The 16,425-nt window shown below is 38.2% G+C and overlaps 1 protein-coding gene across 2 annotated transcripts in view; it reads right to left on the minus strand.

Annotated features, from left to right (window-relative positions):
- LOC124301898 (uncharacterized) overlaps positions 1-16,425 on the minus strand; it is a 56,519-nt gene that overhangs the window by 16,975 nt on the left and 23,119 nt on the right. For both annotated transcript variants that reach the window (XM_046757458.1, XM_046757457.1), the window contains exon 3: positions 180-2,338. In XM_046757458.1, coding sequence (XP_046613414.1) covers positions 180-2,338 — 2,159 coding nt within the window. The remainder of the gene's footprint in view (positions 1-179; positions 2,339-16,425) is intronic.

The following is a 16,425-nucleotide window of genomic DNA, read 5'->3' on the forward strand; positions in this document are numbered from 1 at the left end:
AAAGTTCATTACTAAAACAGTGACACGAATACATAGGTATGTAATTTGGTAAATAAAATCATTGGACAACTTTTAACTGGTGAATAATTATCTACGGCGGCGAATGGACAATAGTTTACGTAACTCTGATTGCTTCCTCTGACCTTGATCGTAACCGAAGAAGTCTGTAAAAAACTCACGTGACGCTCGGCGCAGGCACCGCAAATATAAATCCTTGGTCTAGACCACTCGCCGGTGAGCTCGGCATAGACGACTTTCCTGTGATCAGCATCACCGTTAACGACCTCATCCCACCTCTTGAGCCTCATGAAGCTGGCAAATTCTGATGTAAACATGGTTGTCTTGGAGTCGATTTCGGGTAAATTGAGGTCAGAGCACCGCGGCGAGTTTGGCGATGATTCCTCGGAGGGTACACTGGCTGTTCCAAGAGCGTCGTGAGCATCGCCAACCGGTGTCTCTTCACCGGCCGAAGTTCCAACATCGATGTCGGTTTGTCCAACCTGTCTAACACCGGTCGTCAATCCCACGGAGCTGTCTGATAGCTGCTGCTTCTTCCTCAGTGTGAGCTGAGTGGATATGTCGAACTTGCTGAGGTCCTTGATAGAGCACGACCACGGTTCCTTGCCGTCGTACTTCCTCGGGAAGTTGTACTTCTCAAAGGACACCCTCCTCGGATGGGTCCTTGTCTTTCCTGGCCGCTGAGCGTACTCGCTCGAGTTCTCGTTACCGTCGTTCGAGTACTCCTTGTTGTACACAGGCGTTGCAGCGGTCAGCGATATGTCTATGGGTAGCTGTATCTGGGCGGCGTTGCTCTCGTAAAAGTTCTGCTGCTGCTGCTGCTGCTGCTGCTGTTGCTGGGGCTTCACCTCGACCACCGGGATCACGACGAGGGTCGAATTTGCCTGAAGCTTACCATCCAGATGGTGTAAAAGGTTCTCCCTGATGTTGCAACTCACACTGCTGTAGAACGAGCTATCAAAATCCGGGCTTCCGGGACTGGCGAAGGCTTCCTTCTTCACCGATTCCAGCGTCTCATCGAGCTGCTCCTTCACCCTAGTCACAACCGCCTCCTTTTCCTTCTCCTGAACGGTGTTGTGTGCCTCCGTTGCATGGTTCGCAAGGCTTTCACGGGTAGCGTAGCGCGTCGAGCACTGAACGCAGGCGTAATACCGGTCCGGATGGTACCGCACCATGTGTTTGAAGAGCCCGTCCAGGGTGTCGATGATCTCGCAGGGTACAGCCTCGGGTGACTCGGGCGTCTCGGATGCGTCACCGACGACCTTCTCGGAGCAGTATTGGCAGGTCTGGACAGTCCGCCGCGAGTTCCTCTCCGACCTTCGGCTTGCCCCGCCAACCTGATGAACCCGTTCCGCGTGCCGTTGTCGCAGCGATATCGACAGGAACTTCCTGTCGCAGTAGAGGCAGAGGTGACGCACCATCGGTGGCGAAGGTCGAGACGGCGAACGCTGGGGTGATTGGGAAAAGGTAACGGGCTGATAGTCTTGACAGGAGCGAAGCATCGGAGCGACCTTCTCCAGAGGCAGACTGCAGTGAAGACTCGTCGGTGACGCGATCTGGACCCGGTTATCTTCCGGCTCCGGGTCGCGGTCCGACGGCGCTTTTCTCTCGATCAGGTTGTTTATGTCGTTCAGAAGGTCGTTCATCAGCTCCCTGCACGCGTCCATCAGCTTCTCGGATTCGCTGTCGTCTTCGGTCTCGTTAGAATGCTTCTTCTCCGAGTCCTCTTCTTCAGCGACGGGATCGTTTACTGCCTCGTTTTTGGCCCCCTCCAACGCCTCCTCGGCGTCTCTTTCCGGCTTCGCGCCCTCTTCGTCGTCCTTAGCATCGTCGGCACACGACGTTGAAGACTCCTCAATCCGGTCCTCGGCGACATCTTCTGCCTCGTCCTTTATCACGCCGTTCAGAACGGTCATCACGTACTTTTCAAGGGTTTCTAGATTCCGCTCGAGGCTATTGCGCCCATCGCTGTCGCTTTCGTTACGCTGTTGTTGTGATTCTTGTCGTTGGTGCTGCTGCTGTTGCTGCTGTTGCTGTTGGGTTTGGGAAGACGACTCGGGCACCTTCTTCCTCAGGTTGTTTATAACGTTGCTCAGTCTGCTCCGCTTGTCCAGCGCCGTCTGGGCCGTTCTGTTGCTTTCGGACAATCCTCGATCGCCGCTCGCACTTGCCGGGTGACTCACCCCGAGTTCTTCTAGACTGTGACTCGACGCTACCATGTTTTTCGGCACCACACTGCGATTCAAACTCGTCGTGGGACAGATCACCGGTCCCAATGTTATGCCGGGATCAATGCCCAATAACTTCGCAGATGTTGTATCTGCAACAGGCAAAGAAAGACCATTTTTCAACGAAAAATTTAACCTTGGAACATTGCAATTATGTGTATATACTTAAATGTAGTATGGAGTATGAGTCAATAACGTGATACCTTTGTAAGGTATCGAATCTGAAGTACCCTTCACTGTTTCTTTTTCCTTTTCTCTCGCCATTTCGACCGTCTGTTAAACCAATTTATAATCATCTATTTCTGCTGTAAAAATTCTCTAAAAGACTGTTATTATCGTTGCATTCCAACCTAGGACAACATTCTTTTACTTCGTCTGACGATAAAAGTATAACGGACTTGTTTCTGACCTGCGGTAGATAAAATTGCGGAGTAATGACTTACACCGCAATTTACAAGATGATGAACGAACTTTGAACTGGTGACTTTCAGTCGAACCTTTGAGTGTTCAAGTTATCAGGTGCAATGTTTTTTACATAAGCGATTAAAGTGGCTTTCCACTTATGACTAACGACGATCGTGTGCTTAATCAAAGTGATGAAACGAAACAACGTCTGACATGCTAGCGACTGGATCGATGAAAAATATCTTCAAGATAAATCGAGGATTTTATAGAATATCAGTAACTTGAGCCGATCTCTATAAAAAAAAAATAATAAAAAAAAATATGGAAGCAAAGATATTCCAACGCCAAGGATAAGATGCTTGGATCGATTTGTCCGACGACTATAAAATCGATTGAAAGAAATGTTTTCACTGTCCGAAATCCGTGAACGCAAATTTGGTAAAAGTACCTGTTATGCTAAAATAACGATCCAATTTCAGCGAGAAAAGAAGCACTCGAACATAAGGATAGATAATCAGCTCGGGATAAACGGCGAGGCTAGTTAAGTTTCCCATCATGGCGAATGTGGGCTGCACGGGTATAAGTTTCTAAAATAGCATCCAGAGGTGCTAGAGAATTTATTTGACGGGTTGCACCCAGTAAGCGTTTGCCCTAGCTCGATCCTAGCTTCCGTTTCTCCTCACAGACTGAGACTTGCACGTTGAAAATTTATTTGTACAAGAGACTGCTGCACTCGCGTGAAGCTTTCGGGCTCATCCCCTCTTTCATCATCATCGCGGCTTCCCCTTCCTATTCCAAAGCCTGAGCCAGATCCAGAGCCAGAGAGCCAAAGCCAAAGAGCGCAAAGTACGAGGTGAGAACAAGCGTTCGAGTGCATGGCTCTAGTCATTATACACGGATCGAGATAGATCGCCCGGCGAGATAAGATAAGAGGAAAGCCGGTCGAAAAACAGGGCGAGCTACGTTTTTAGCGTTCCGCCGAATCGGCGATTAGCGCGGAAGCGAAAAAAAAAAAAAAAAAAACCATCAAAGCAGAAGTTGAGCGACAGTCGGAAGGAGATAGATGATATTCTCTCTCTCTCTCTCTCTCTCTCTCTCTCTATCTCTTTCTATCTCACTCTTTCTCTCCAGACTTTATAACGGTACAGCATCGATAAGGAGCGAAGTAAGAGGTTCACCCGTAGGCCGCAGTCTCGGCGATGCGGTTAATTCGGATTCCCGACTGCATCGTGACGCCGTCGGAATTGCGGATTATAATTTATTATTATACGCATCGTTGTGCCGCGTGAATGTTTAATAATATGTATATGTATATGTATAGATAATTGCAATTCTCCATGCCAATAAACGATGACCTGCAGACGGATGCTAAAAATTGTATAACGCGTACAACGCTAAGCGCATTCATGCAAATGCACACATATATATATATATATATTATATACATACATATATGTGTGTGTTTGTGTGTGTACTGTACAAGAATGGAGAAGATACCGCAAAACGGCGACGATTATCTGCGCGTCGATATCACTTATTACATCGAACATGCTATACGTAAGTATTACAAGTAATAGTTTTGCGATTACGATATTGAAATAATTTATAAACATTTAATGGCCAATCGAAGAGACGCATAGAGAGATTATACGTAGGTGTGTAATGTAGTACAGAAATAGATATGGAATATAAACGGCACGAATCGAGAATAATTTCTTATTTTATACGTGGGATATAGAGTGTGGATAAACGTTTATAACGGTAATAATTACTTGTAATTGTTAAACGATCGTTAAAATTAACCCGCTTCAACGATCTTCTATCTTTTCACCCTTCGTTCGGTTCTTCCTCCGTTTTGTACGTCATCCATTGAACGAATGTACAAAAGTGTGATTACGTAAGAAAACACAAACCCTCCCCTCATTTGTTATTCAAGAAATAAGGTAGGTACATTGAATTGGATTCGCCTGAGAGAGTATTTTTATACATGTACACTACAGTTTCACTCTCTGGCAAAATCTTTGGTTGGACAAATTCAACTCGGTTATTTTTTGGCGCGTCTATATTTCTCTCTCTCTCTTTTTTTTTTTTTTTGTCTTATCCGCTTGCACAACCCAACAACAAAAAATTTTCACATACATATAGGTGTACTTTTGCGTGTGTGCGTGAAAGAAATATATAATTAAAAATAGGATAATAATGAAATAGCAAAAAGTCGATCGCACCTCTGCATATAATAATATATTATATATATATATATATATGCCTACAAGTGTAGTAAACCTTATGCAGCAATTAATTTTAACAGAGGGTCAATTACGGATTTTAAAGCCGTCCCAGAAGAGAAATAAAGCGACCGTGTAATAGAGACGAGAAAGAAGGAAAAGAAAAGAAAAAAAGAAAAAACAGCACTCGGAACAAGGGGGATAAGTAATTATATAGAACGTGTTTCCTTATGGGAGTTTTAATTCCGCACTTTAAATTACACGGTATGAATTTCACTGTGACTTCACAGCTCATTAATGATATATTCCATACTGTTTAGAAAACTCGGCGAGAAGTGTTTTTAAAATTTTTTCATTTCCAATTTTTAATTTTTTTTTTTCTTTTTTCTGACTTTTGAATCCACGGTAATCGACACGTTTCGTACTACGTAATATTATCAATAGTAATAGTAATAATAATAATAATAATAATAATAATGATAATAATAATAATAATAATGTATACAGAACAAGTCGAGTATCGGTCTGATTTTCTATAGTAACAATTTTTTTCTCATCATACACGTTAGACGATTTTATTATGCGAAATTTTTCTCAAGTTTGCGATAAAATTTTACCACTAGTGATGAATTGTACCAGACTGATTTGGATGTGAAAAACATCATATACAGAAAAATAAAAGTTTTTGTTTCTCCGTCTAGTCAATTATTGTGCGTACAATAAACGGTGTACAGTAAATTCGTCTAAATTATCGAGTATAGTTTGTTGTTACTACTCCAGTTAAACGAAAAGCTTTCAACATATTCACTCTCGTTTTATGTTACAGTTCGATATTTGATACGTAATTGTACTTGAAACGATGTAAGATGTGTATAGAAAAAAAAAATAAATAAATAAAAAAAAAAAAATAAAATGTAAAAAAAGAAACGCAAATACGAAATTGCGAATTGTGACAAGTGTTTTTGAATCGTTTAATCTTTACACGCGATGTGCGTGCATATGCGTGTGCGCGTGTGTGTAAAATTTCCATTTTGTGTTATTATCACACGTGCATATATCGGTATATACCTACGGTGTTTAATTGCACAGGTTGTACATTCACACCGTGCGGCATATCACTGCCATCCTGCAATGAGAGCGAGCGAGAGAGAGAGAGAGAGAGAGAGAGGGAAACGCGGATGAACAGAAACGATGATTACGAGACGTTCGCCGAGCGATTTTAATTATAAATACGTTCGCAGAGAAATACGTAATCGCGAAATTTTCAGTGAGCACAAATCGTTCGGTGTACAGATATTTCAAATATTTTACAGTCACTGTAATCGATGTGAAATTCGAAAATGTTACGATCAATGTAACGTTGTTACAGATTATTGATCGGTAATAATCAAGCTTTTATTTATTAAAGAGGTGTTGTTTGGCCGAAAATCTATACTTTTTTTTGTAATTATTATTATTACGAAACTGTTCTAAGCTGAATATTTATCGAATTATTATATGTCTAAATTTGCTAGCTACGAAGGATCTGTTTAAAAAAAACAAAAAAAATACAAAATTGTCACAAAAATGAGTAAAAACGATCTTAAAATTTCTAAAGGAGTGAATTAATACTCTGAAAAATCTTTGCTGCAAAGAAGAAAATGGGAGCAAACAATGCTTAGAGAAGGTACAAAGGTTGCAGGCTCGTATAACATAAAGTATTTCATGACCCGAGAAGAAGGTGAATATAGGTATGTAGGTTGGTCGTATGTATAAATTCCGGTGCTCGAGGCACAATCGCGTATTATATATATATATATATATACATACACACCTGTGTATAAAAGAATGCGCAGGACAGAAAAAAGTGAGACGAAAAAAAGGACAGGCTGAAAGAGAGAAAACAGAGAAGTTTATCCGCTGAAAAATTTCACCGAAAAAGACTAAGAAAGAGAGGGAAAGAAGAAAAAAATAAATAAATACCGCCACTGTTGTTCCGTTTATTGCTTAAAATTTTCTCGTTCGCAATTAAACCGAGTGATCCTTTAAAACAATTGTATTAAATTAATTACACGGTGATTTTTGCATATAATTACAACGAATTATACAACGGTTAACGTTAATTTGATATTATTATTTTGATTGGGTCCTATTTTCCTAATACTGCAATACGCAGGAGTTATTTTTGACAGTTCAATTGTTCAATGTATTTTACAGATTATAATTGAAAAATTCAATCAATGTATAACACGTATATAATTTACAGGTTCGTTAACAATTTCTTCAACACCAGTATTAAAGACCAGAAAATTTTCATCTTTTTAAAACAATGCCGAATCGATCGCGTTAAACTTCCAGGTAGAAATTCAGTCAGAATTGTATCTTTTATGTTTTTACATTCGTAACTACGGTTCAAATAACAACAATGGATATTTTATACAGTTTATCATGAAAACAATGAGATTGCAAAACTCGAGGCGGTATTTCTCTTCGCTTTTTTTTTTCTCTCTTTGATTTTTCCTACATTTTTTTGCACCAACAATACCGTGTTTCCGTGTAGTTGAACAATGCAAACTTTGTCCCGAACGAAATTGATTTGCCGGACGCGTCAAAGTTTCCGACTTCTATTTTTGAACATAGTACGACAGTAAAAAAAAAAAAAAAAAAAAGCACAACAACGAGAACAAAAAATTCTATCGTGGTAAAAAATTTTGAAAAAAAAAAAAGAAAAGACAGAAACAACAGTCGCATATACCTTATTTATCCGTATATGCATAAATACATACACACGTATAGAATTTCGGAATTAAGAAACGTTCAACGACAATTAATAATACGAAAACGTCGCGCGCAATCTGCAAGGGAGTAGAAAAATATCAGGCGGATAAAACGGCAGGAGGATAAAAAGAAAAAGTGCAGAAGTAACGATATTATCGCCAATCGCCTGATCGCGGGTAAAAAGCTTCGGGAGAAAAAAAACTTGCAAAAAAGAAGGAAAAAAAAAAAGAACAAAAAGAAAAAAAAAAGAAATCGCAAACCGGTAAACGGCCATGATACGGAGAGAGGAGAGGAGAGGAGTAAAAAAAAAAAAAAAAAAGAAAACTTAGCGAGAGAAAAACGATAATAAACGACGAGCAGAGTGGCGGATAGGAGCCTTGAACGAAGTTCGTCACGAAATTACCCGCGATAAATTTCAAGAGAGTGTCTCCTCTTTTTATTACACGGACGTGAGGCAGGTCGTCGAGAATTTCGCTTTTCGACACAACGCGCAACGCGCGTGGGAATAGGAATAAAAACATTTCGATCATGCATTGTTGTGCAATTAATTACGATATATCGCAGTACGAAAAGGATTTTCGACAAAATTTTTTTTTTTTACAAACACACTCGCACGCACTTCACGTAACACAAGCACCTCGATTCAAATGATCCGGTATTTTGTCATTTGTTCTGTTAATTAGCACTGCGATAATTTCCGCAAGTAGAAGAAATGTAAACGAAGAGAACCAAAAAAAAAAAAAAAAAAATATATACATACGAATAAATAATTATTTATACATATATATATTCATTAAACACGAATTATTCCACTATAACGCTGTTACATTATTGTTAGATTTTTTTATTCATCGTCGATCTTCGGGAAAGTTTTAATTTTTTCATTTCTCTTACGTCGATTAACTTTCGTTCATCAATTTTTGTTCTCCCTTTCAACGAACATTCAAAATTGTTTCGCCCCCTGTATTCAAGTTTCTTCCTTCTTCCTCAACACTGAGAGAAATTTTTATTTCCGGTTACCGCTCGGTCCTTAACTATTTTCATTGTTTACCACGATCGAAAAATATACTTCCGGGTATAAAATGAAAATTAATTTTACAGCCGATACCGGAAATTCTGGTATCCGTTGCTATTCTTTCTCATTGCGACCACCGTTGCTATATTTTCTTGCAACCGTTGCGAAAATTCAACGCTCGTGCGACGATAAATTGACGTTGAAGCCCTTGTTTAACTAAAAAAGTAGATTAAAACTCAAAAACTGATTCAGCGTTGCAATAACCAAAAAAGGATCGACGATGGCGCAAAATGTTTACGCGTACCTCGTTTTTCGTAATTCCAACGATATTCAAACAGTTTTCTCAACGATATCTGTTTTACTCAATTTTTCTAGTTACTGTAAGAAGTGAAATTTTTCTCAGTCAAGTTTTCGGCAATATAAACAAACAAACAAACAAAGTTCGGAAGTTGGAGGAGGGACAGGAAGGCGGAAGGACGCTCGGCGTCCTCTTCGTCGTCCTGGAGGCGGCGGAGGCGGCGTGTCCGCGTATCCGCGTTCTCACCCCGACTGTTTTCCTCCGGCGCAGCTGCTTCTGCTGCTTTTCCGCAAAACCTTTCCTCTACCGTCGCCATTCCGCCGCCCTAGGGGAGGATTCTCGACGTGGATCGATATCGTCCCTACCCTGCCTCGAATCGACTCGACGCTACCCTCGCATCGACGACCGCCCGTCTTATATGGGGCATTCCGTGCCGAATCTCGGCACTGGGACCAAATCACCGAGAAATAACAATGCGAGCAAAAATAACACGCGATAAATTGAATTTCGTCGATTTCGGTATCATTTAATTTTTTGTCGTGGGTTATTTTTACGCGGGTTCGTCGTACAGGGGGAGTTCTGCACGAAATCTCGACACTCGGACCGAATAACCAAGAAATAAGAACCCGAGCAAAAATAATCAGTGACAAAAATAACACGCGAGAGATTTAATTTAATTTCATCTATTTCGGTATGATTTAAATTTTTTTTATCATGTGTTAACTTTTGCACGGGTTATTTTTGCACGAATTATTAATATCGGTCACCCCGAATCTCGCGTAGGTTTTGGCAACACTGTGATTAAGATTCAATTAATCAAAAATCGATCAGGGAGAGCAACGAAAAAAAAAAAAAAACCGTTTATATAATCTACGGCGATGTTATTTTAGTCATGGATTATGAACAAGATTCATAAATTATTACACTTGTATATTTCCCGATAAAAGTAACGGAACTGCGCAAATTCAAAGAACGAAATTGCTAGGTCACGTGATCTGTAAAAAATTTGACAAAGCGATGTACGTATTATAAATATCCGGATTTTCTCACGAAATGAGTCATTTCCATATCACATAGCTTTTTTTTTTTTTTTGAAACGTTTGTTTCATTTTTAGAATAATTAAATTAAAAAGACAAAAGAAATAAATCTACTTTGGTAATTTCTTTAATATTTATTTTTTTTTTTTCGACTATTTGAAATTTTTAACTGCGCTTATCTTCATTTGTTACGGAAATTATAAACTGCGAAACGAAACGTGAAGCCTTCCCCTCTTAATTTCATTAAAAATTTTCAGGCAATGATTTCCGAGTTGCGGAGAAAAAAAAAAAAAAAAAAAACACACACACATCTCGAAATAAAAAAAAAAAATGTATTTTTAGTTTCTTAATTATTAACCTCATTCTCATAATCAAGTAATTCCTCCATCAAATGTTGAGGAAAATTTTTACTTGCAAAAATCCTTGATGTTTGAGGTTTTTAAAAACCGTATTGAAAAACAATTTTCTCTCAAATTATTTTCTACTTAGAATTAGTATGAGAAATGAAATGAATTTGAAAAAAGTAACGGAGTTACCCTGAGACGAAATTCCGTCACTACAATTGAAATATTCAGTCAAGTCAAAACCCCAATTTTCTTCAGCTTTCGCTTTTCCCTTTTCGATTCAACCGATTATATAATTCAGAATATCGCATCGGGGCGATGAAAAAAATCCCTTGGCATCGCGGCGGCGGCGGCGGCGGAATTACCGCAAGATTAATCAAACGTCGTGTCTATGACCCGATTCGATAAATCAATGTCTTGTAGGGTTCAACGATGATACAAGGTAGGTATTAATTAGAGACGCGAAATAAATTGGCAACAAATATCCCCGGTAATTGCAGGTACAAACAACCCTTGCTGATGCACCGAAAAAAATTAAATAAATAATAATTCGCTGGACGACTTAAGAATTTTCATCGTAAAAGCGAAAAGATTTTTTGATTTTTTTTTTTTTTGCAAAGTGGGTTTCCAATAATTAAGGCGTTCCGGGGATATTCCCAACAAAAAGTGAGTCTCGGTGAGAATATTGAACATTTTGCAATGAGATAAGAATCTGGAAAAATTAGTCATAACCAAGTCGATAAGATAATTATAACAGAAGATAGCAGAATCTTGTTGATAAATTGGTTAAACAAAAATTTGCGCAACAAAACTCTAGTGAATTTTTTTTTTCGTTTCACATAAAATAAATTCATTGATTTTTCCGAATAGCTGTAAATTTTTTTTAGAATATTCGGCGATTTTCAAAAAACCCGTTTTCCAAAATTTTATGACGCATCTATTTATGAAACTATTCGTTCCATGCCTATCCGAGTTTGAGAGATTTTGATCCATTTTTCAAAATTGAAAAAACGGGTTTATCAAAATTTTTATTTTGGCATTATTATTGTTATTCAAAACTAATTATCTCATCAACACGGTTAGGATTCGTTGTTTTTTTTTTTTCCAGATTTCTCCGTCATCGCAAAGTGTTCAATATTCTCACCGAGACTCACTTTTGGCTTGGAACATACGTCCCATCCTATGAGACGTTGAGCAAACTCGTTAGTCAAAATTGGAAAATTCTAGGAGTTGGAAAAGATTTTTATCCTACTGTATTTATATTCGCACAGAGTTTGTTTTAAACTTGCTTATCCGGTGAAATCGTGTGCTTTAATATTTCCGTGTATAATATAAATATTACGTACTATAATTAAAACTTGACATTATTTTTGTAAGAAGAAAGAAGATAGAAAAAGGCGGTGAAGATTATTATGCAGCTGGTTGTATGATTAATAACGCTGAAGGGAAAAATTTTGCACCCCTGTGAATAATCGAAGCCCCGTAAATACCTCAGACTTTTATATAATACAATAAGGTAGACATAGAATGCGCTGTATATCCTCGACCCTCGACACTGCAAAGTTTCCCCGCGATCAAATAACGGGCCAAAAAAGCCAACAAGAAAGGATCGAACGTATCCTGTAATTATTGGTAAAAAAGGACCGCGCACATTTTCAATTTATTCTTCTTCTTCTTCTTCTTGTTTTGGGAGTGTTTTTGGTTACGCGGTGACACCGGAATTCAATACTGTAGAAAAACACGGTCGAGTTATAACGAATACGCGTTTCGATTGTTACACGTGAAATACTGAACGACAAAAAATGAAGAGGATAATAGAAAAATGCTGGAAGTACCATTTTCTTAAAAAAAAAAAAAAAAAAAAAAAAAAAAAAAAACAGATTTCATCAGTTTTGTTATTGGAAGATTGGAGAAAAGTTGAAAACGCCACTTCTTTGGAATTTCCAAGTTTCAAATTTTTTTGGAGCCAGCTTTTTTGCAATCTCCAACCAAAAATCGATTAAAAGGAAGAATAGCAGAGGATAAGTGTCAACGTTTCAAAAAGAAAATTAAACAAAAATGGCACTTGCGGCATTTCTGCAATCTCAAAAAACATGGCACCTACAGCCTTTCCACCTTTTATTCGTTTCGTTACAGGAGATTGCGGAAAGCGTGTAAGCGCCATTTTTTAAAAATTTATTTTGAAAAAAAATGGCACTTTTCCCCTTCCATTCTTCCATTTATTCGTTTTGTATTACAAGATTGCAGAACGGTTGTATCCAAAGAAAAAAAAAAATGGCACTTACAGCCGTTCCTCCTTTTATTCGTTTTGGAAACGCTGCGAGTGCCATTTTTTTTTTAAATTTATTTTGGAAAAAAGGACACTTTTCCTCTTCCATTCTTCCATTTATTCGTTTTAATAATTCGAGATTGCGGAAGGGCTGTATACAAAAAACAAAAAAAATGGCACTTACAGCCGTTCCTCCTTTTATTCGTTTTGGAAAGGCTGCGAGTGCCATTTTTTTTTAAATTTATTTTGGAAAAAAGGACACTTTTCCTCTTCCATTCTTCCATTTATTCGTTTCGTAATACGAGATTGCGGAAGGGCTGTATACAAAAAAAAAAAAATGGCACTTACAGCCTTAGCAGTAAGATTGCGATAGCGAAAGTGCTGTGATTGTCATTTTCTTGCCAAAAGGAGGAAACAAAAGATGACGGGGAAAAAAACGAAGAGAAAAAAAAAAAAAATGGCCTTTCTACAATCTCCTATTTATAACGAAACGAACAAAAAGATTCGATATTCGGGCGAAGCTCGGTGTTTCACGTAGACGTATTAAGGGGTTAATTTCCCCCCGGATTCGTCATCGTCACCGTCCGTCAACGCGTCTATCACGAAACGCACGCAGGCAGGATTATGCAACCGCGTATATATAACGCGAATTTCTTTTCACACTTCCGTACGGCAGCTGGTCAGTCGTTCGAGTGCATTGCGGTCTGATTGCAGAGTTCTCTCTGGTCGAGGAGCGAAGCCGAGGCTCGTTTGAAACCACGTAGCGTTGACCCACGTCCTCTGATAAGAAGAATTATAGACGAGCAGAGTGCGATCCGACTTTATTACTGCTCGCTGTACGTTTATCTCCGGATCGGAGTAACGCGTCGTCTGCTTGTAGATATTATGTGACGAAATGGCCGATCAAGGGTTTACATACATATATATATTAAGATATATGTAGAGCACCGAGGAGAAGATTTCTAGATTTTCCATGTTTACTCGACGGTCTCCGATTGCTCTAATTTTTGTTTTTTTTTTTTTTTTTTTATTTAAATCACAACAATCGAAATTATTGAGACGATTTTGCAGGGTACAGAATTAAAACAGGTGGTTTAATTCGGATAGCCTTGATCAAGGTCAAGTCTGAAAGATTCCCGCTGGGATGCGTTTCCGACCGGTAAAACACTGACGAATACAATGTCGCAAATTTGTTTATTTATTTATTTTTTTTTTTTTTCTTTCCTTACTTTGTTACAAAAAAAAAAAAAAAAAAAAAAAAAAAAAAAAAAAAAAAAAAAAAAAAAAAAACCTCAAAAACCGCGTGACCGATAGAATCCAAGATTAAGTTGGTTTTAGGCTAACTAAAGTTGCGTCGATTTAGACCAAAATCAAGTTCATTCCTTGTCCAAATAAATTTGGTTTTTTTCTTTGTGTCCGTAAAATTTAATCTTCAATTTCAGGGATATTATAAAATAACTGAAAAACTACCGGACAGATCATATCGAAACTGTAATCAGTCTTGAGTCAACAAAAACTCCGTTGATTCGAGACCAAAATCATTAAAATCCGTTAATTTTTACTTCGGATATCGTCAAACAAAAATATATAACAAATGGCGGATGGGGGAAGGGAGGTTTTTCCGCAGGAGCTACTTATAACAATAATAATAACAACAATAATAATAATAATAAAAATCTGCTACAGCCGCATTGTAAGTAAATTGAAAAACGCGTTATTCGCGAATTTAACATCGATCGAATCCTACAGCGGTGTTAATTGACAAAGAATAATGCTGCGTGGGGGGGAAATGGGTCAATTAACACCGAACAAGGTTTAATTAAACACCTAACAGGGTTGAGCCACTTTTCAATTCGAAAGCGGTGTTAAATTCAACACCCGCCCTTAATTACCAACATTTTGTAATTGCATCAATCTGCCCAATTTATAGCGTCAAATATTACGTCTCGAGTCGTGGTTATGGTAGACCATGGTTCGAAACATTGCAAAACAGGATTATTATACATTAATTTCTATGTAAAGTAAATTCTTTGCGAGACGAGGGTGTAAGAAATAAATTAGAAAAACAATATAAAAAAAAAAAAAAACGGAAAAAATACATTGTTTCACTTTGCTTTAAATAATTTAAACAACTCTGAACCCATGCATGAGAAAAATAAGTTCGAAATTTAAGGTGCCGCTACATAATATTCAATGACCTTTAAATTGAAAGAACAATACTCCGGATATTTGGGATCAGATTTTCAAATACTTCATTCCGGCATATCGTTTGAAATTTCTAAAATTTTCATACCATCATCGCGATAATTTTCAGATAAAATAATTCCATGTGCTCGCAAACATTGCATACAACGAAAGGAAAAAATTACTGTAAATCGGAATTTTTCCAATCTTTCCGTTCAACCTTATAATATACCGATTACGCGTGTTCCAGAAATGAAAAAAAATAAATAAAAAAAAAAATCTAATAGGAAAAAAATGTACAAAAACGTATGAAACATTCGGTAAAACTAAATTTGTAAAGAAAACTGACAGTATAATAATAAGTGCTGCAAGCCTTTCGATACCACCACTCCTCTTTTCAACGGGGGATGGTAATTTTGCGCTTTTCATCCTCTCCTTTTTATTTTATATCTTTTTTTTTTTTTCGTCAAGGACCGCGACGGCTCGCCCGCCTGGCGATTGCCACGATTCGACGACGTCACGAATCCACATCCGCCATTGCCGCCATCTTTGCTTTTCGTCTGCTAACTCGCGGCGCCTGCCTGGCCTCGCCTGTCGCCTCTCATGCACAACTCGGGCGTCGCGACGCGACGCCGCATCAATTTCTCTACATCTCTCTCGCTCTCTCTCTCTCTATTTCATTACAAAGGCGGGGGCGGCAGAGTGACGTGGAACAGAAGTGGCAGAAAATTGAAACAAAAAATAAATAAATAAAATACAAAAATAAGCAATGACAAAGTCGATTCTAAAAACCCGGTCATTGTAAACTTGGAGAAATTTTTATTTCCGTTTACCGCTCGGTCCTTAACTGTTTTCATTTTTTTTTACCACAATCGAAAAATATAGTTCTAGGTAGAAAATGAAATGAAGTTTTCTAGCCGTTACCGGAAAGTCTGGTATCCGTTGCTATTCTTTCTCGTTACGATCACTGTTGCTAGATTTTCTTGCAACTGTTGCGAAAATTTAACGCTCGTGCGAGAATAAATTGACGTTAAAGCCTTGTTTAACTAAAAAAGTAGAGTAAATCTCACAAACTGATTTTGCGTTGCAATTAGGAAAAAAGGATCGACGATAGCGCAAAATTCCAACAGTTTTTTTTAACGATACCTGTTTTAACGAATTATTCTAGCTACCGTAACAAATGGAGTTTTTCTCAGTGAATAATAATGTAAATGATGTTGAAGATGAAGATGAATGAAGATCCGATTTTAATCTCGTGTTTTATATAATTTGTAACGTATTTCCGCTTTTTTTTTTTTTCTTTTTTTTTTTCTTTTTTCTTTAAACACATCACTTGCTTTTTTGTTACTTTTATTGAACCGATGAACGAAATGAATATACTGGTCGTGTTCGATGAGGAAGAGTGGAAAAATGAGAATAAAAAAAAAAAAAAAAAAAAAGAAAGAAAAATAAAAAAAAACACCAGGTGAAAAAAAAGAAGGCGGAGACCGTTGACTCCGACGACGATATTTTATGCGACACGCATTGGAAGCGTCGTAAACGTGGCAACGGTGGTGATCGCGTCCGAACTCAGCAGACGACAAAATTAAAATAAAAAAGTAGTACAACGAACCTGCCGATCGTGCAAATTCGGTGCAAATGTAA

This window comes from Neodiprion virginianus, chromosome 4 (assembly GCF_021901495.1).
Source record: "Neodiprion virginianus isolate iyNeoVirg1 chromosome 4, iyNeoVirg1.1, whole genome shotgun sequence".
Lineage (NCBI taxonomy): Eukaryota > Metazoa > Arthropoda > Insecta > Hymenoptera > Diprionidae > Neodiprion > Neodiprion virginianus.